General features: G+C 60.4%; 2 protein-coding genes across 2 annotated transcripts; one reads left to right on the plus strand and one right to left on the minus strand.

Annotated features, from left to right (window-relative positions):
- Positions 1 to 925: 925 nt before the first annotated feature.
- Positions 926 to 7,648, minus strand: BESB_015320 (uncharacterized protein; the record flags this gene model as incomplete). The annotated part of the gene is made up of 10 exons (XM_029360261.1): positions 926 to 1,799; positions 2,026 to 2,081; positions 2,286 to 2,337; positions 3,715 to 3,747; positions 4,199 to 5,068; positions 5,437 to 5,567; positions 5,870 to 5,929; positions 6,591 to 6,720; positions 7,213 to 7,376; positions 7,544 to 7,648. The coding sequence occupies 10 exons, from the start codon at positions 7,646 to 7,648 to the stop codon at positions 926 to 928; spliced, it is 2,475 nt and encodes an 824-aa protein (XP_029216928.1).
- A 3,584-nt stretch (positions 7,649 to 11,232) lies between these two features.
- On the plus strand, positions 11,233 to 19,828 carry BESB_015330 (uncharacterized protein; the record flags this gene model as incomplete). Its single annotated transcript, XM_029360262.1, has 3 exons — positions 11,233 to 16,232; positions 16,814 to 17,537; positions 17,732 to 19,828. 3 exons carry the CDS (start codon positions 11,233 to 11,235, stop codon positions 19,826 to 19,828), a joined length of 7,821 nt encoding a protein of 2,606 aa, XP_029216929.1.
- Between the last annotated feature and the right edge of the window lie 352 nt (positions 19,829 to 20,180).

Raw genomic sequence — 20,180 nt, forward strand, 5'->3', positions numbered from 1 at the left:
GCGTAGTGCGATCGCCATAAGATTCGCGTTCGATCGGCTATTCGTGCCGATGCGCGGCTTTCATCTTCCTGGTGCCCTCAGGCCCCCGCAGGCAGGACAACTTCATGTATTTATCATGTTTTAGTCATTTGGAGTAAAAGATGCCTGCGAGCCAACCACACGGTGTCCGGACATCGATACGGCCTCCAACGTACAAGATGTGTGGCGGCCGATCGATCCCGTGGATTTTGGGAGTTTCCGCAATCTCTGGTAGCGTCTGTGCAAGAGCGTAGTCTGCGAGATATGATCGCGTACTGAGCGAAGCTGTTTCTTCTGACCAACTGCGCAGAGATCGATGTGTCCCGACGGTGCTTTCAAAGTCGCCAGAGGCAAGCAAAGCAGCAGCGGATGACTACCTCGCGTTACGGGTCGCAGCAACCTGAAAGAGTAGAGAGATTGTTCTGCGTTGAGACGTGGCGAGTTGACAAGAGGACGCTCTATTGCTGGGCGCAAGCGAGAAGCGAATGTGAGTGTGCAGGCCGTCGGGCGTCCAGTAATAAGAAAACGAAAACACTTCGGCAAGGGTGATGAGTGCAGTGTGTGCCACGACACTCTGCAGACGCAATTTGCTGAAGTGGCTCAAAGACAGGCGCGAAAAGAGTCGGCTTGCGAAACAGAGACATGGCATAGCAACGAAGAACGGGAAGTCGCCTGGTACAGCAGGCACAAAACGCAATTAGCAACAACAATGGACTTTCGTCTCGAGCTTAGGGAGTGTTTGTTGTTCAAAACGAAGACGTGGTCGTGCCTGGTGCGTGTTTGGCTCTGCCGTCCGTATCACGGCCGAGTCTGAGGTCGTCTGCGTGCGCCGCTCTTGGCGATTCGCGATCGCCTGTCTCGGGTTGTCTTCCAGAGAGTTGAAGGGGTGTCTCTGAGACGCAGCACATCACGGATGCATTCTGCAGCAGTTAGTTATCTCAGGAAGAGTCAAGCTGCGCGTCCTAAGCGCTTCAGATGGGCTCCATGATGCGAGTTTCGAGACGCCTGCTCTCGGGGGAATTGTTATTGATGCGGCGGAGAATGCCTTCGCGGGTATCTCAGGAGGCGACGAAACGGTGAACGGGGTCTCCCCACCCGAACGTAGCGTCTTGGTTTCAACGCCATCCGTCGAATGGAGCTTCGTGGACATTTTACCGGCGACGAGTGACGGGAACTCTTTGGGCGTCCACGCAAAGATGTCACGGAATGCGTCCTTTAGGGTGTACGTTTTGCTTGAATCGTCATCGCCGCGGCCGCTGTGACGCCATTTCCCCACGTTCGGCCGCGGCGAGCCCGCAGGAGGGAGCCCTCGAGTGGGCTGAGGCGAGTGAGCCCCGCCGTTCGCCGAATCATCCGGCGACGCCGTGTTGTGAACACCGGGCAGCGGCGTGCCGGCCACGTCCTTCACATTGACGCCCTGGTCGACGTGGTACGCGCGCGGACTTAGCGGAAAGGAGCTGCAGAAAGTCAGCCTCTGAAGCACACGTACAGCCCCAGGGGACGCGAGGCAGGGCGTGGGTCTCGCCGCATCGGGAGCTTCGCCCGGCTGTGAAGGCCAGCAGCCGGCGAGACGCCCGAAAAGAGTGAATCTATCCGAACGGATCGCGTGTTTTTCTACTTCAGGCTGCGCAGCCGCATGGCTTCTAACGCAGCCACTCCGCAGGACTGCTTGGATGCTCATGGAGTGTCGCCCTGTCACTCCGCAGTCGCTGAGCAGTCCACGCACCTTCAGGACTTCTTTCACAGTCCAGTCCAGGCTGGCGAGACGCCTCTCCTCGTCGCTGCACATGTTGCACACACACAGGGAGAGTGAAGACTTGCCAGCTCGAAACAGTGGCATCAGACTTTCCCATCAACGTAGCTGCGGACTGCATTGAAGACTTGAGGCGTCTCAGCTTCGCTTCAGACGCGCGGCGGTTAGGGGGAGACGGATGGGCGGGTCGCGGGTCTCGAAGCCGCTTCACCGCCTGGAGGCGCAGGCAGAGACTTGCAGCCTTTCCGGAGTACCTTCGTCGCTTGGCGTTGACGCTGTCAGCGAAGGCAGTCAGAATCCCAAGTTTCTCCTGGCGTGAGCACAGCGTGAGCAGAGGGTAGACGCAGCGCACACTGGGTGAACACTGAAGCAAATGTAGGGCGTCATACGCGAAACAACGGTGCACCGCTGTTTCTGTCTCCTTCGACGCCTTCTTAGGTCAGCTGTGAAGACGCATGCCATCGTACGGTAGGCGGAAGAGAACTCCCAAGCCTAGCAACGGACTCTCTCGCACCTCGGCTGCCTTGAACTTTTCTTCCACGAGCTCAAGGCAGTACTCAATATACCTGCATGGAGAGAGATTCAGGCAATCCTGTCACGCTTAAACAGCAGCGCGAGCGGCTGCGACTGGAGCCAGAAACCCGGCTGTCCAGCCGTATTTCTGGTCGTGAGCGATCCGGCATTGAAGCGACATGCGTTCTCTCTGAAAACCTAAAACCCTAACTCTAAAACCTTACCGCGGGTAGCAGCAAAATGCCGCATCGGCCGGTGTCGTCTGCAGGCAGCGCAAACCGCTGACTCCGCACGCGTGACCACGACGCCGAGGAAGCATCCGCGGCTGGGGTCGGCGCGCCTCGCAAACAGACGGCCTCCGCGACAGCACAGCGCAGCTGCTCACAGGATATCTCACCTTTGAGATGCTCTTTAGTGAGGGAAAGAAAGACAGCGCCTCTCCGTGATGAAGGAGGTGCCCTATCTGGTGGTCTCCGCATGCCTCCCATTGAGGACGCAGCAGCTCGTACGCCCCAGACGGGAGACCCGAAGCTTCGCAATCTTGACACTTGTTCACTCCACGAGGCAGGCCGCAGCGGTCGCAGAGCTGAAGACGACAAACAACGAAGGTCTGATTCGCCGAATGGTTGCTCCCAGACTGCTGACGTCATTAGAGATTTTGTTTGTATCTCACGACATCTTCAGTATTCTAGGCGGTCTACCCGTCTGGCTATCTGGACCCTCGTAGTCAGATGTAATTCCGCTTTACAAAAGTTTTCGATAGACGAGGTCCGTGCGTCGATGTAATTCCAAGTATAACGCCCGCGCTCGAGCGCCACGTACGCTTCTGTCGGTGACCCAGAAGCACGCGCTCTGGGTAAGAGCTCCCTGGCTCTTAAAGAGAGAAAGAGAGCCGGCACATTAAAAAGCTTGTCCTGTAGCCCTTACCAGAAACGCTCTTCTGCAGTCTTTCAGGTGTTCAGAACCGACAGCAAGTCACGCACACAGGGAAGGGAAATCAACATTATCCTCCCGGTGAAAGTGTTTTCTCACGCTGAATCATGCAGACAGCGTGCTTCTGCTTCGTCGTAGAGCGGTCACCTGTCACGGCTGCAGAGCGGAACTGATCGTCACACGGCACCATCTGAGTGGGACTTGCGGCCTAACACCTCTGCATCCGCACAGTACCTCTGGCCGCCTCTGCTGCTTGCCTGAGAGGCAGAGTACAGAGTCACACGGATTCACCCTTTGATGAGAGCCTGTGAAGCCCTGCCCCTGCCGTTGAGGCTTCCTCCTGGAGTTCAGTGGTGTCTCTGCGCGCACATGCCGCCGAGGGAGCCGCGAGCGCTTATCCACCTTTAGAGCGGCCCGTTGCAAGGATACGAACAAAGGCTCTCTTGTGCAGCTAACTCTCTTTCGCTCCGTCTACTAAGGATTGCAGAATAACTTACATTTGCTCCAGCATCTCGCTAATCTCCGCTAGCCTGTACGGCACACGAATCCAGGCAGACTGGCGCCACGCGACTCTGGGGAAGCGAGCGTCGTTGCGGGATCGGCTTAGGTGTAGCGTCTTACAGGCTTGCGTGTCTCAGGAGAAGGATAGCTAGCGTAACTTGAGGACGGCAGGAATTAGGAGACAAAACTACCTCACGTTAGCGGACGGGACTCGCGAGGCGCCTCACCTCTGCAGGAGCCCCTGGCTTTTATGTGAGACGCGAACCGGCTTTGGCGATTGGAGTGCAAGCGCCTGTCGGCTAACTGTCTCTGTCCTCGGTGCGCGGGCTGCAGAAACGACACACCCAAAGCGCGAGAGCTGCCCCTGCCGACTCACGCCAGACTCTGCGGGAGCGCCTCGGGCTGCGTAGCACCGTTCTTGCTGAGCCAGCAGCTCTTCGACGCATTCTTCCCTATTGCGCACGGTCACTCAAAGCGCACCTAATAGTGGCGGCGAGGACTTGCTCGCGGGCGCGCCGGCTTTCGCGCGTGATTCCAATTAGCGTCGCCCTCATTGCCCACTGACCGGGGGATGCCGGGCGGACTGTTGTCTTGAGCTCGGCGGCTTTCTTCGCAGCCACGCGAGTTGCTCGCGGAGGACTCGAGAGCTGTGCTTTGTTCTCTCTTTGGTTTGATGGCTCGAGAGGAGCGGAAGAAGGACTGTAGGCTCTCTGGCGTTGTGTCCGCCCCGCTGGGCGACGACGGCGGCAAGCGCCGGGTTCGTACGAAGATTCCTGTGGTGCGTCGTTCTCTTCTGAGTCGACGCTCGTCCCGCGACTCCCTGCTGCTTGGTCGGCATGACATTGCCTGACTTCTGCAGGGTGGCCTGAACTCGCCACGCGGCTTCCGCGCGGCGGAGGCTCTGCTAGCGTCCGTGGCGCCGGAGGCGCTCTGCATCGCCTCCTCGCGCTCCACGGTTCGCCGAGGCGCGGCGTCAAATCGACATTCGGAGAGACAAGAGATGAAGGAGGACTGACAGTGTGCCGCTTGTCGCACGTTCCTGAGGACGTGTTGACGATCTGTGGAGTGGTGGGCTCGCGCGCAGGGAGCGTTCCTTCGGGTTCTTTAGCCTCCGCGGACGCGCTGGCGCAGCTCTGCTCCTCTCGAACTGCCCGCCCCGCCGCCTCGCGCCGAGGCGGCGCCCGCGGCGTTTCCAAAGAATTTCCAGGCTCCGCCGGCGTGTCTGATGGGTTGACCAACAGCTTTGCGGAAGGATCGCTCAAGCCGAGCAAGTCCCACATGATCTTGCAAACTGCGGTATTCTTCAACACGGCGGGGACTGTGTTCGCAGCGACGTAGTCGACCGTAGGTCTGAGCAAAGGAGAGGAAGACCAACGCCAGAAGCAACAGCTGGCCTGCCCTCCTTCATTGTGGACATTCCCTGCCGAATGTATGAGGTGTCCCGCATCGGAACGCATGCGCCTGGTCAGGAGTCGGGAACTGGTTTTTCATGAGATGGCTCTATGACGCGCACTGGTTTCATCATGTGCACGCGGCAGCTGCAGCAGGCCCAGTGCAAGCCTCTAGTCGCTGCCAGGCCTGTCTGCGGTAGATTTAGCTGAGCTCTCATTTAACGCATTCTTTGCCGACAGGTGAGACGGTACGTTTCCCGCAGCCACGGATCTAGACGTAGAGATGCTGCACCTGAACTGAGTCGCCTGATGCTTTTGCCTCCCTACCGAATGCATTCAACTTCACGCAATAGAGCTCCTTGGATGCGTTCTAGATATTCTACCCGCGCGCGAAGAGCTTTCACTTCTGCTTCGTCGGCCTTGGCTCTCAAGCCCCAGTTCACTGCCTCCACGTCAGCCTGCGAGAGAGATGCATTGCGAATGTCACACGGTACCGAGCGCAACCAAGAATGAGGAACTGAAACTAACGCTTGCGCTCAGATATGACGCTCTAGAGGGCGCCGCGGTGGTGGTGTCCTCGATGAGGAGGGGGTTCGACGGAGGGAAGCTAGCACCAGGCTTGTTACTGTCTTGGCTGCGGATGAAACTCGGTACAAATGTTGAAATCCGCCTGAAACAGTGTGAGACAACTAAATCTCGGTGAGCAAAGGAACGCCGTCCGCGCCAACTGCGCACGGTGCAGCGGACAGTGCCAACGTACCTTTTTATCTAACTCGTCCAAAACAAATTGTCTGTGACCAATAAACACCTTCTCAGCGGCCTATTCGACCAAAAAGCAGAAAGCCAACCTCTGGCGTCTGAAGATCTCGCTTTCACTGCATTGATGCGACACTAGCTACAGCGGAGGTCTGTTGTATTCCACAGTCCCCGTATAGTGTCTCGTCTCAGTATTGGCGAACGTTTTCATTGAAGCGATCTCGTTTGCGGTGTCTGGAGTTCAGTCGTTTGCGGCCGCCCTACCTGAACACAGAGCGGTCAAGGGCGGAAACTTAAATGTCCATATTCCTCGGGCAAACACGTAGTGTCTTTCCGTAGCTTTCTTTAGCCACCACAATGTTTTGGCAGCTAACGCCTCCTTCCGTCGGATTCCTAAACGTATCGACAAGTGTCCACCTTGCTCCTTCCCCCCACTTCCACAGGAAACACCCGCACATGCGCTACAATAGCTGAGCAAGAGGCCTTGTGTCTGGCTAACCCGACACCAAAGGTGTGGCGATCTGACTCAAGTGGCGATATCAAGATACGGGTGTGTGTTGTTCTTCGGTTGAAGCGTACGCTCTTGCACTTTCTAGAGGCGCAGCCAGAGCGCATCGACAAGCACGTCCGCTTGCAAACTCTCTGGCGGATGTGGGGAGTGCGCCAACATGGACACTAGACTCGAGCGCATCTACTGTGTGATTCTGGAGGTGAGTCTAAGGTACCGTTTCAAGGAATACGCGCATTTCGTCGATTCGGCGCAGGCCATTTTGGAAGTCGCTCCAGGAGACTTTCCCGTTGAGGATATTCCAGAGGCGCCTCACTTCTTCCGCAGCGGCAAACATACGCGAGTCCCTGCAAATATGACCCGGAGAGGAGGATCGGGGGGAATTCCGTCTTTCTGCCGTCCCCCATAGTAGCTGAAACGATAGATTTGCTTCAGTGTCGCGGCACAATCTGCCTGGGTGCATGGGAGCCTCGGAGGCTGTGAGAAGCGGTTTCACGTTACGCAATGAATATGTCTTGCGTCAGGCCTCCGAATCCAACGTGCTGGCGAGCAAGTGTTGCACGTCGCAGGCCCCGTCGGTCGACTCCCTTGAACAGAACGCCAACTATTGGCGTGCGGAGTCAATAGAGATGCTAGTGTTGTCCCGCATTGAATGCCACATCCACCCTGCATAAACTACGTGAGTCGAAGTTACGTAAGGGAGTCAAACTTTCTCGCACGACAAGCCGTGCGGTAGGACCAGCCTCACCACAGCGAAGGCAAGAACTGGACGGGTTGCAACTCGAGCCAGGACAAGCAGCGAACCTCCAGCCAGGCCTTCGAATCAGCCGAACCAGTACCTGGATTCTTTTTCTTGCAGCAGACGATGGATCTTTGCATTAATAACATCGGAAGGAAGCAGGCCAGCAAACAGTTCATCTTGACGTGAGACGGTGGATGCGTCCACGGTCCGAGTGTTGACTTTCTTCCGAACCGTCTCCAGGTCCGCGCGCAGGTCCTCAACCTGCGCGGAACAGCGCAGCGGACCTCGAGAGCCGAGAAAGTCCCTTCTTTGTGTCCTGAGACCAAACCTGTGCAGCAAGTCAAACGACTTATTGCCTGTTAGACCGGCTACCGCAGCCGAGGCGGGTTCGCATTCAGACTGGAAACGCCCGAGGTCATCGCCCTCACGCAGCGGCACGACCGCTGTTTTTCTTCTGCAGTGTCGTCTGTGATCACCTGCTTCTCCAGCGCCTCGAGCCTGGAAAGTTCGTCATCGCTGTCTAGGACCCCCATCGTGCTGGCAACAAGCGAGGAAAAGTCTGCCGCTGTATCTGCGCCGCCCGTCCCTGACTGAGAAGAGCCTGTCCTCCACGCCTTTCCGTAGGGAAAACCGGTGCAGCGCTCGATGGCGCGGTAGGCAAGAGGCGGTGCGAAGGCGCAACAGACGCGCAGCAAGAGTTCGCCACGTGTTGCTACGTAGCTTCTGTTTACAGCGTCTCGCCGGCTGTTTGACACTCAGCGGTGCCATCACACGCTGTCCAAGCCCCCCCACCCCTGCAGCACCACGGATAGGGGCTTCGAGACTCCACCGCGTTCCGCCAGCACACACCCACACCAATGAAAAATCCGGTACCGTCACGAAACCCGTTCTTGGAAGAACGCGGAAGGTGTGTTACGCAATGATGTCAGTGGAAGTCCGGCTTGATCGCCATGCAGAGAATCATGCCTCTGTTTCACGGGGGGCAGCTACTTTCGCCTCGAACGTGGCAGTAGAGAAAGGACGATTCTCTACCCCGAACTCTGCCGCGGATTTCTCGTGCGCGATGTAGAGGGCACATCCTTCTTATCACATCATATAGCCTGATAAAATTTCGAGTGTTTCGTGCATATTCGGCCGTAGTGCGCAGAGACGACGTCCTAAAGCTTCAACATGGAAACGTATGAGAGCAGCAATCGGAGAGATGCAGCACAGCTGCCGGCTGTTCTCCAGGGGACATAATGGGAATGACTCAGCTACCGATTCTCGAGCTTCAGGAGCCTTCTTGAGTTTTGATCGGGTGCAACACTGCCTGGCGGTCACCCCTCGCAACACGGGAATAAGACCCGGTTGCCCGGTTTGCCTGCAGCACTACCATGTGTCTGCAGTATATAAAGCCACCGCCGCTGAGGTTTCCGACCAGAGCTGGCTCCTTTTCCAGAGCAATGATATTCTATATAGCAGTCCAGCTCGCAGCTGGCAGACATGGATAGTCGATATGAAGAGCAACAGAGACTCCGGCTCACTGTCGTTGCTCACTTTGAGCCGGGTTTCAGCACCGTATCTCCACGTACGTCTCACTCCGTAGGATCGAATAAGCAGAGAGGTGACGCAACGGTGTCTCGAGTGCCGGCCTTGAAAAGGCGTTGCCAGACGGACGTTTGATTAAACAAGAGAAACGCGCACAACACACCTTCCTGCAAATGCTCAGAAGATATCCAAGTGTAGTATCCTCAGTCCTGTGTTACTGTCAGCCTACAGGCAGAAGGGTCTCACTGAAAGTTTTGCTACCAGACATGGTTTTGGACAGGGTACTCTATGGCGCTCAAATGTCGTCCCTTCACCGAGATTTCAGTGGCGTTTCACACGCACATGAAGCTAAGCGGATACACATTATGCAGAGCGTATGCAGTCAAGAGACAGCAGTTTGCCATTCTGCTATACAGCAGTCCCCATCTGCAGCGATGTGCCCCGGTACGTGAGGATCTCGTCCCGAAAAAGATCTCTTGACCCTCTTTTTGAAAACTAGTATCGCTCTTCCATGTGGTTGTCACACCGCTGCACAAGCCTTACAAATCAGTATCGCGTACAAGCTCTACAGTTGCGGTGGTGTGCACCAATAAGAAGGACAATGACGCTTTTTTTTGACCGAGAGCGCACTTTTACTAACGTAGTGTTGGCAGAGGACCGCATGTCCCCCTATAGAGATGCTGACGCTCGGCGACTGATGCTGCACGCTGTCTCTGCGGAAGTGCTGGAAACGATGTTAAGTCGCCGAACCCCCCCCCCCCCCCCCACATTTCGCCATCCTGAGCAACTGCAGGAGCAAGGGGAATCAAGCTGTGACTTCTTATTGAAGCAGTTTCTGTGCAGTCCTGAAAAGAGCTCGAAGAGGCCCGTTGTTCCGGCGACTCTTTTCCTCACTCTCCGCTCCCCAGCGCGCGGCGGGGGGAGCCAAAGGGGGGTTGGTTACCATGTTAGCCGCTGACTGTAGCTTCAGCTCAGGAGACCCCATAAGTCCTGCTTCAGCTAACGAAAGGCCTAACCTGTGTTGCATATAGTAGGAGCGCGTGTGCTCTTGAAAATGACTGCGCAAAAGATGGCAGATTGCCACTGTGAGATGCAGCCCCCGAGCACGCATCTGGCGACCCTCCGACCCACCACAACACCTTTTGTTCTGCCACCTCGTCCGCTTGTCTTGTCTTGAAAGTTTTTTATCGCAGTTCACCCTTGCAACCGACCGCCTCGAAGCGTGAATATCTTTCGTGATGCCTATTTTGGTGTTCCTGCCCTCTCGGCGGCCCTTCCTTCGGAAATTCCTTTTGTCGTTTCTCGATTTCGCGTTCGCTCTCTGACTAGCGCGCGTGCCAATGATCGTGGCTCTGTCTCGCCGTCATCGGAAGCTTGCATGCACCAGAGAGGTAACCCTCCACACAACGAAAAACCTGTCCTTCTCTTCGCGCCCCAAAATTTCGCTTGCCATGTCGGCACGAGTACCTTCACCCCCTGATACACGACGGTTTCCGAAGGCTCTGAAGGGAGGATTTACCCTGCAGCGGCCTCGATGAGTTCGACCGCCTCACTCGCAGCCCCCTTTCCACCGCACTGCCCTTCGCCGAGGTTCATTCCCTCTGCACTTCACGTACTTTGCATTTCGTCTTCCTGAAGCGCGGTGAGTGGACTGCCTTCAGTTCCAGGCACACGCATTCGCCCTGGGGCCCCCAGACACGGAATTCTTCTCAGAATGGACTAGCATTGGCCTCGTGTTTCGGTCCTCTACGCCGGGATGCCCTGTAGACCGTCAGCGCAGCTCGTCTTTCTGTTCTAACGCACTGTCTTTATGTCCGGAGCTTTTCTGTTGTTTTCAGAAGCCCAGGCCCTTGCCATGCAGGACGAACCGAGTCAGGGGCGGCTCCAGCCCTCACAGCTAGCGACACAGGGCTACACGGAAAAGAAAGAGTTGGAAAGAGAGGCTAAAGCGAACTCCCTGCTCTGCAGCTCGAGTGCCGCGGCTTCCACTTCCAGGCGCTTTTTCGGAGCTAACAGAGACAAGTGGTCTTCGCCGTCACTCTGTGGCGAGTCCCAAAGTGCGTTTCGCTGTGCGCCGCCTTCGGGCTCCTCCTCGCGCAGTTTTCTCTCTTCAGCCGCGCTGCAGCGGAGAGCTGCTCTTCAGACTTTGTCTTCTGGCCGTTCTTCGCCTCAATGGTCGCTGACACGTCGGCAGTCCGCTCCAGAATCCGTTTTCGTTTCTTCTAGCCTCACTCGAGCATCTCAATCGTTATCTCGTCATTCACTGCAGTCGCAAGCGTCATCTTCTTCTCTCTCCCCGCAGCCTTCTCTGCTGGAAGCGGGGAACAGAAGGGATGCCGCCAGGTATGGCGGCGGACTGGTTTCTTCCTCACAAGCTGAAGCAGATCTCTCCTCGAGTTCGAACTGCGGGTCGGGGGGCAAGGCTGGAAAGCCGTCGTTTCCCACGCACTTGGCCACGGCAGCATTTGTTTCTCGGGGAGATGGGAGCCGCTTTCATGCCACTTCTAGCTCTTGCTTGTCGACGCACGGCGCCTCAAATTCGGCATCGCTTCTCTCCTCGCCGTCTCTTGAAAGCCGCCATCTTCTAGCAATGGAAGCGTCAGGCAACGGCTTAGGAGCGGCGAAGCCTTTTCCAGTCTTTCCCGCGCAGATGACCTCTTCTCTGTCGTGTGACGCCCTTCCTGCAGCGCGAGCCTGCGGCGCCAGTACTCAGCGGCCTGCGACGAATTCGCCCTTATCTGCGCCCAGGGCAGCCAATGAAGCAACACCCTTTGCGTCGACTGGCTGGTCGCGGTGCTTTCCGCACGGACTGGCTCCTGACGATCTAAGTGGAGCCGCTTCTGCAGACGGCAGCCGACGGCCTTCTTCCGCCGCGCAGTCGGAGACACTGGGTCCGCTCGGTAGTTGGGCTCCAGCGAGCGAACGGGCACCCAGCGGTCGCAGAGCCGCGGACCACAGGAGCGTGTCGCCAGCTCGCATGCGGCGAGGAGGAAGCCCTGGCCGTGAAACCCTTTCATTAGAGCGTGAACCGCTTTGTCCGAGGACCGACACGAATTACTGTCTGGGAGAGAGAGGCGGAGAGCTCGCCATGCCTCGAGAAAGCAGGTACGCGTCTGCCGCGGGGGATCTCGACTTGGCGCGAGCAGGCAAAGACGGGAAGAAAGGCGGCCTTCGCCTGCTGTCCTCCGTGCCGCTCCTGGCGGCTTCTGCATCGTCTGCGTCTTCTTTGGCGTCCTTTGCGGACGCGCCGAGGAGCTGTGGCGACGGCGGACAGAGCCGAGGGCGCGCCACTCCGAGTCTGTCGCGCACACTCGCCCAGCAGCTGTCTCACCGCTCTCTCGCCTCGTCCCCTACTGGCCGCTCGCTGCCGCATGCGGCCTGCTCTTCCGTGCCGTCTCTGTTTCCGCTTCGCTTTCGTCTCCCTCCGTTGCCGATTCGCCTTCTGCTGCCTTCCTCGCTCGACGAAGAAGCCGAAGAGGAGCCTGCGAAGGAGTTCGCCTCCACGACGTCATACGACCCCGCGGCGCCGCCCCTCGCGGCTCCTTCTTCTTCCTCGTGCTCAGGGGGGCCTTCCTCCTCCTCCTCGTTCTTGGCGTGCTCTGACTCGCTGTCCCTCGAGGAGCTCGCCTCGGATTGTCGCCGCGGAGAGGCTGGGCTCTTTCTCTCGAGCAAGACGCGCCGCGACGACAGCCAGTTCCGCAGCGCTTCCGCCAGTCAGCGCGAACGCGAGGGCAGTGCGAAGAGGCCTGCCGAAGACCCGCGCGTAAAGCCAGCTGTTGGCCCAGAAGGGAACGACGAGGCCGCAGCCGCGGGGGACGCTCAGGAGTTCCAGCACCCGCACAGTGCGGCCTCAGGCGATCCGCGAGGGCGGCGGGAAGGCCCCTGCGACGGGGCGCAGCGTGGCGTCGGCGCGGAGCCGGCAGAGTCGAGCGACCGCCGCTCTTTCCGCTCAGGCTGTGTTGTAGAGGGTGCCGGGCGGGAGGTCGGAGCGTTTGGCGGGAAAGAAGACGAGAAAGGCGGCAGCGTTCAGCTCGAACCGAGAGCGCATGCTTCTGCGATTCTTCTCGGCCGGCCTTATGTCACCGAAGCCGAGCGAAAAGACGAGTGTTTGCCCCAGCTCGCCGCCTCTTCTTTCTTCAGCAAAGCCGTTGGGCCTCACTTCGCCGCGCTGCCCTCTGCTCACACGGAGCCGCACCCTCGAGGGCTGCCCGCTGAGAAGCTATCCGCCCTGGGACGCGTCACACCGAGAGAGACAGATCAGGGGCTCTTTCTGGTCTCCGCCGCCTTCTTCTCGAGTGCCGCGAGGCGCCAAAGCGGAAACTCAGTGGCTACCCTCAACACGCGAGAGAAGGAGACGCACCGATCGCCGCTGCCGGTGAACTCTCACGCGGCGAGTCCCTTCGCGGCCGACCGTTCGTCTTCCTCCTCTTCGTCTTCCTCCTCTTCTTCGTCGCAGGATCTACCACCTTTATCAAACGCTTCTTCCTCCTGCCGCCTTAATGAGGAAGGCGGCGATCTCTCGCCTGCGTCTGCGAGGGAAGAACGGCAGGCCGCAGTCGCAGCCGAAGAGAAACGCGAAGCGCAGGCCGCTCCGCCCCCCGATGGCGGCCCTTTTTCTCCTTCGCTTCTGCGCCTGGAGAGCGAGGGAATGGCGAGCAACAAGAGACAGCCCGACGCAAGGAACGAAGGCGGACTGGAGGTCGCGCGCACCGCCGAGCGTGCGCCGACTGCGAGAAAAAGCGGAAGCCCCGGCGCCGATGCGGCGGGACCGGCTCTGGTAGGAGACGCTAAGAGTCGAGAAGAAGCCCCCCGCGGGGGTCCGCTCTTCTCCAGGCAACACGCAGACAGCCAAGAGAGTTTGTCGGCTTCGCGGTTTTTTCAGCTGCTCGAGGCGTCTGAGCCTTCGTCGTGTCTGTCGCCGCCGTCACTGGATGCCGCGGCTTCTCTGTTTCTGCCCTTTTCCTTCAATCTTGTTCAGCAAACTAGCGACGCTCCAACCGCTTCTCTCACTGGATCTTCGTCTTCCTCGTCTCCCTCCTCGGCGTCTGGCGACTTTGCCGGACGCGCCGAGAGCCCGAAAGCTGCGCCTGCGTCGCGCGACTGCTCAGGGGGGGGAGGTGTCGGCCTCAGCGGGTCCGCGTCGTTCGCTGGCGCCCGGAGCGCAGGATCGCCCCGCGTGTTGTCGTCCCCACCGCATGCCGAGTTGGGAGGCGCGACCGCGGAAAGCGCTTTCTTTCCCGCGTCGGCGAGTTCGCTTCTCGCGCGATATCGGTCTTCGTCGTCTCCGCGGCTCTCCTCTCCCTCCGCGCAGGCCTCTTCAGCTTCGTCTTCCTCTGCGGCGGTCGCGACCGCGACCCAGGGGCTGCGGCGCTCCTCGCTGCCTTCGTCTCTCTCCTCCTGCCCCCCACGGCCTCTCTCCGGCGCAGCCCTCCCTCCTTCCTCCTCCAGCGCGGCTGCCGCGGCGATTTGGCCTCCCCCTTTCTCTTTTGCTGCAGCTTCGTCTGCCGCTGCTTCTTCTGCCTTCCAGGCACACTCCGCCTATTCCCCTAGCCCGGTCGTTGGGTCCACCGGCGTCTCAGGTGCTCCGGCGCCTGTGGGCTCTGTCTCTCTCTCCGCGGCCGCAGCCGACAAGCCGGGGCTTTCGCGGACGCCTGATCTCACGCCAGCAAGGCGCGTGGCGGCCGAGGCTGCTGAGGGAGATCTGAAATTCGAGGCAAGCGCGCGCGGAGTTCCTAAGAGGAACAGCCGCCAGGAGTGCCGGTCGCCCCTGCGACTCTGCGTAGAAGCCCTTCGGCCTTCCGCAGACCCGCAGCACGAGGCGTGCAGCGAGCCGAGCCGGGGCGGCGGGGGAGAAGAGCTCACGTTGGTTTCGTGTGCTCAGATAAAACTCGCAGGCCGCATCGAAAATCAAGTCCGACCTGAAGCGAAGAGTGTAGTAGACGCAGAAGCGAAAGCCGCGCAGACACAGAAGAAGCCCTTCGATTACAGCGCGTTGCGTCGACACATCCGAGGCGTCCCGGGGGCCCTGGCGTCTTTCTCTTTGGCTTCATCGTCCTGTACGGTGCCGTCTGCACCCGCGGAGACAGCGCGCTCTGCGCGCGACCCCGCTGCCTCGCTTTCGCCGTTGGCTTCCTCGCTGCTGCCTTCGACTGGAACACGCATGCCGCCCCACGAAGCAGACGCGAAGGCACGTGCAACGCTGCTGTCGCGCTGGCCGTCTTCCTGCGCGTCTGCGTCTTCCTTCCTCCTCTTTGCCTCTCAAGCGGAGAGCGTCCTGGGGTCGTTGGGGGCGAAGGAGGGCGAGGACGACGCCTGCAACCCGGGAGACAAGGCAGCGAAGGAGGCGAAAGCTGGGAAGCGGGACTCTCGAGCGCCCTTGTTTCCGTCCTGCTCGCAGGACTCTGAGGAAACGGCCATGTTCAGCGCGCGGCATAGCCTGGAGGAAGAAGGGCGGCCGTTCGACCGAGAGCCAGATAAGAAATTTCAGGCAGAAGCTCAAACCGGCAGTCCATTTATGGCCGGGAGGAAAGGAATCGCTCCGTCTCTTTCTTCGGGTCTCGCGTCGGCGGCGAGACTCGCAAACAAGCGCTTGGCAGACGCGGCCTCGCTTGGAGAGTCAAGAGAAGAGAGGCCGCCACGGCCGCTGGCCTCCTCTGCGCTGCGGGAGGCTTCTCTGCCTCTTTTCGGCGCAGAACTGGAGATCTCTCCCCCCTGCTGTCCCCCTCCTCTGTCGGCTCCCGCGTCTGCGCGGGGGTCCGCCTTTGCCCCCGTCTGCCGCGAGGCGCGTTCGCCGGAGTTGCTCGGCGCCGCGCGCGGAGAGACTGTCGAACAAGGCCTCGAAAAGGCTGGGCTCAGCCTGGCAGCGCCAGTCTCCGCTGCCTCGCTGTGGGCGCGCCTGAGCGCCCGCACGCAGCTGCCGTCGATGCCGAGCCCTGGGCTCCTTCTCGCCCCTCTCGATGACTCCGCCGAGACGCCGACGCGAGCGGAGGTGGCGACCTCTGAAGCGCGCGGCCGCCGCTGGGAGATAGGAGGAAACGCCCGCGCGGACGGCTCGCCCGCTTTCTCGTCTTCGCGACCGGACGGCGGCGCAGGGAGCCGCGAGAGAGCTGGCAACGCGCGGAGCCTCTTCGGCGCCTCCGCCCGTTCGCCCACGCCCATGGAGAGACGCGCGAGTCCGTTCGCCACCTTCGTGGCCTCGCAAGAGCGACGCGCCGGGGAAGAGGAGACTCGCTTGCGCCGACGCGAGCCAACCCCTCCGTCGCTTCAAAAGAGAGAGAGAAGGGGAGACGGCGGCAGGCAAGCGACGGGCTGCTACGGCGTGCACTCCCCTCTAGAGGGGACGTCACGCCGCGCGCCGGAAAAACAGGAGAGAGAAGAGGAATCTGCTTCCCTGCTGGCGGCTCGAATGACGAAGGAGCAGCAGCGGGCGCTTCGCGAGACCTTGGACCTGGAGTCCCGTCTGGTCGGGGCGATGCGCGGCTCCGGCTTAAATTCGGGCACGACGCGCGACGCGCGGGGGTCTCCGCGGTCGTGTGTCTCCGTGGCGACCGCTTGCTGGGTTCCTTGTTCGCGGCGCGACGCAGGCGACAGGTCCGGAGGACGCCCCGGGGCCCTGAGTCCGTGCAGGTCCTGCCTGAGCGAGAGTGGAGATCGCTTCCACGTCGACGACGCCTGGAGACGACGAGGGCGGGACCTACTGTCTCCCGGCTTTCAGCTGAGAACTGGGGTCGCGCGGGGGAGGACAGATGTTGCACCTACAGCCCAGCGTGCGCGCGCCGCTCGCCCGCATCTTCCGCAGAGGGGAGCCGCCGCAGAGACGCCGGGCAGGGAAGCTCGCGCTGTGTCGACGGCAGCAGAAGAGACTCTCTCTGCTCGGCATCCAGCGGCCGGCTGAGGTCCCGCACAAGTCCCGCTTCCCGATGCTCTGTCTCTCCGTTCGGCGGCGCTCAGTTGCATCTGCTTCATCGTCCGCCGCGGAGCGAATACCGCCGAGCGAACCTGCGGAGAGGACGGCGCGAAAACGCAGCCGACGCCCGCTCCAAGAAGATGCTTTCTTCCTCGCCGGTGGAGACCCCGTCTGCGAGTGACGCGTCTTCTCGCTCGCGCGAGAGGTCGACTCCCACGCAGTGCGGGTATCCGCGCGCCTGTCTCTGCGCGCGCTGCGTCCGCAGAGATGCCCAGCCCCTGCCGACGAGCGGGGAAGCACGCGGCGAGCGGAGGCGAGAAGAGAGAGTCAGACTGTCGCGCAGGACGGAGAGGCCGAGTTCAGGGTGCTCGAGTCGAGATTCTCCTCGGGAGGAGGACGCCTACGGAGACGCCGTGAGCAGGCCCGGGAGAAGGCGCTCGGCGTCTCCTGCGGCGGAGGCCAAAGCGAAGCACGTCGCGCGCCGCGAGTCGCGCGAGCGGGAGGCGGAATATCGATTGCAGCGCGGCAGGAAGAGCCGAGAGGAGAGGAACGAGAGGCGACGGGAGAAGGCGCGGCGAGGAGCGGGGCGGTGGAGTCGCAGCGACGCCAAGAGACGAGACGAACTCGACAGGAGTGGACGCAGGGAGAGGATGCATCGGTCCCCAGACGGGAGAGAGCGACGGCGAGAGCGAATGCACGGGCGTGAAGGGAGACGCGAGGGAGCAGGCGGAAGCAGAGAACAAGACGGTGAACTCGGATTCGTTCTTTCAAGGTGCCGGGATCCCTGCGAAGGAGCCGGCGCGTTGTCGAGGCCGAGTCGTCGTCGGTTTGGGTCTGGGAGCTCGGGTCGCGACGTCGACAGGCATGAAGAACGCGGAAGACAAGTCTCGGTTTTGCAGCGGCTTCGAGAAGAAAGAGCGCGGCTAAGAGCCCAGGCTGACCACGTTGAACTCCGAGAGCATCAAGTGGAGCTCCTCGGAGCTGTCCAGGTAGGCGCCCGAGCGACACCTGCCAAAGTCCTTCGGCCGGGTTCACTAGCGTGATAATCTCTTCTCATGAGCTGTTTCCAAGCCTGCGGGTAAGGGTCTGCTTCGTGCTCGAGTCGACGTTTTTGGCCGCGGTTCCACTCGTTCTCACCCGTCTGTCGCACTCCCTGTTTTTTTGGTTTTTTTTTTTTTTTCAGCGACTTGCACTAGACCAGCGGCAACTCGAGGCGAAGGTCGAGTCGCTCGCCTCGCAGAGATCGTCGCGGCGGTCCTTGTCGCTCCGGTTTCCGGAGGCGAGGGATGTTCCACTTTTCCGGGCTCCACTGAAGAAGACCGTCTCTTCGTCGCATCCTCCCTCCGCGCTTGACCGCAGCGAGAGCGACCGAGAAGGGCGAGAGAGCCGCGCCTCTCGGTGCCTGCTGCGTCAACGCGAAAAGCCTTTCGCGCCTGCCTCGCGGGAGTCATCTCCCCGTCGTTGCCCTCCCCCCGCGGCGCCGAATTATCCACCTTGGGCTTCGTCGTTTCTCCATACCCAAGCAAGGGCCTCTACGTGGCTCGGCGCTGCTTGCCTGGACTCGGCTCGCAAGCCCCCGCTGTCTCCTCCCTCGCCGTCCTGCCGGCATGTATCTCTTCCCGCTGAGCGCCTGCCGGGTTTCTCTGCGCCTCAGGCCCGCGACCGGCCTTCGTCGGCGTGTCTCAACCCTCAGTCTTCTCCTCTCCCTGCGTTCAAGTTCTCGCTTCGCGAGAGAGACGCGGCGCGGGCAGCCTCGCCGTGCGAGGACACGTCGCTGCCTCGGCAGCAGCCCAGCTCGCCCGCGCACTGCGCGCGGGATCCGCTCTCCCCGTCGTGTTCCTTGCTCCCTTCGTCTCTTTGTCCGCCTCGCGAGCTCTCCGCTCGCACGTTTTCTTCTCTCGCCTCCGGGTCCCAGCCCCCCCGGTCGCGTCCCGCTTCCTCTTGCTCTCAGCCGCTCGGGGCGACCTCGGCGCCCGCGGACGCAGGGAACGCGATGGAGGGAGTGCTTCATAAAATCCTGAAGCTGAAAGAAGAGACGCGAATGTCCTCGAGCTGCGTCGCGGCCTCTGAAGGCCCCAGGCAGGGCTCGGGCTCCGCGTCGGCTGAGAAGAGAGGCGCAGACGCGCGCCACCCCAGGGAGCAGGACAGCGGCAAACAATCTCTCTTCTCTGCGCCTTTCTCGAGTGCGTTCGAGAAGCAGAAAAAGCCTTGCCCTGCGTCTGCTGATGCCCGCGGCACGCCAGCGAGGCACCCGACCGGCCTGACTGAGAGGGAACACGACGACAGAGGGGGTCGGAGCGAGACGGGGACCTTCTCTTTTGGTCGCCACCGCAGCAGGCAGGCCGCGGACGCTGCAGAAACGGAGAGAGGAAGAGAGGAGAGACTACTTTGGACGAATCTCCTACACTCTGCGAAGCACGGACAGCGATCCCGTCGCGCCTCAGCACGCGCGGGCGAGCCGCCGCAAGAGTCGAACGGCGAAGGAAGAGAAAAGGACGCAAAGTCGACGACGGAATCTGGGAAAAGGGCGCCTGAGGAGGCCCCTGTGGAGATTCGTGTTTCCAAGGCTGCCAGCCACCTGAAGCGCGGGTTTTCGGGTTCGAGCGGAAGTGACAAAGATGAGAGAGAGGGCAGGGCCGGCGGGGCGACGAAGAAACCCGGCGCGAAGCCCGGAGACAAGGAAGGCGGGCACCATTTCTTCGCGTGGAAGGCTCTGTCGTCAACTCATTCGGGGAAAGAGAGACTCACGAAAGAGCGGAAAGCCGCGAACTCAACTGCGACAAAAATGCACTCCTTGCCGCCGCCTTCCTCAGGGCTCCGTCACGCCGCGCGGTGCCAGAGCCAAGGCGCCCTGGAGACCTGCACAGGACGAAGCAGAGGAGAAGCAGCGGAGACCGAGCGGAGAGGCGCGCGGCAATTCGAAAAGCAAGAGACTGGCGGAGACGTGGAGCTAGAGAAAGACCTGGAGACACCCGAACTGCGGCAGCTGCGCAACCACGCGGCGCTGCACGACATCCCGAGAGAAGTCGCCTCTCGCCTCTCGCGGTCGCCACCTGCATCTTCCGCTCGCGCGGACCTCACAGAGGAGGGAAGAGGAGAAGCGGGTGAGCTCAGGCGACGAGGGAAAAAAGGATGGAAGCAGGGAGAAGGCGTGGGAAGAGACGAAACAGAACGAAGAGCAAGCCTAGCACCGTCAGTCGAAGAGGAGTACCTCGCGGCCCTTGAGCGGCTCAGATGGAAGTATCGCACTAAAGCCAGATCGACGCAAGAGGATGACTGAGAGGGACGCGTAGAATAGGCGTTGCGAAAGAGGGGGAGATTTTCTCTGGCAAAGGGACGGGCGTCAGGCAGTGAATTTTTGAAAAAAGAGCCCAGAGACTTCCAGCGAACGAAGAGAGAGGCCCCTGAGGACAAAGGCAAACGCACGCCAAGAGGAACGAGACAACCCCGCCTCTCTTGCGTTATACCCCGTCCCTCTGGGCCTCGTGCTGCTTGTCCTGCATTAGAATTTAAATAGTTTTTTCTGTTTTCTCACAAACGAGATAGATGGAGAGACATATGCGAGGTAACCTGGAGTGTCTTTTCGTGTCTCTGTGCTGGGGCCTGCGCCAGGGCACTTGTGAACTTCTGAA

Source organism: Besnoitia besnoiti, chromosome IX (assembly GCF_002563875.1).
Source record: "Besnoitia besnoiti strain Bb-Ger1 chromosome IX, whole genome shotgun sequence".
Taxonomy (NCBI): Eukaryota; Apicomplexa; class Conoidasida; order Eucoccidiorida; family Sarcocystidae; genus Besnoitia; species Besnoitia besnoiti.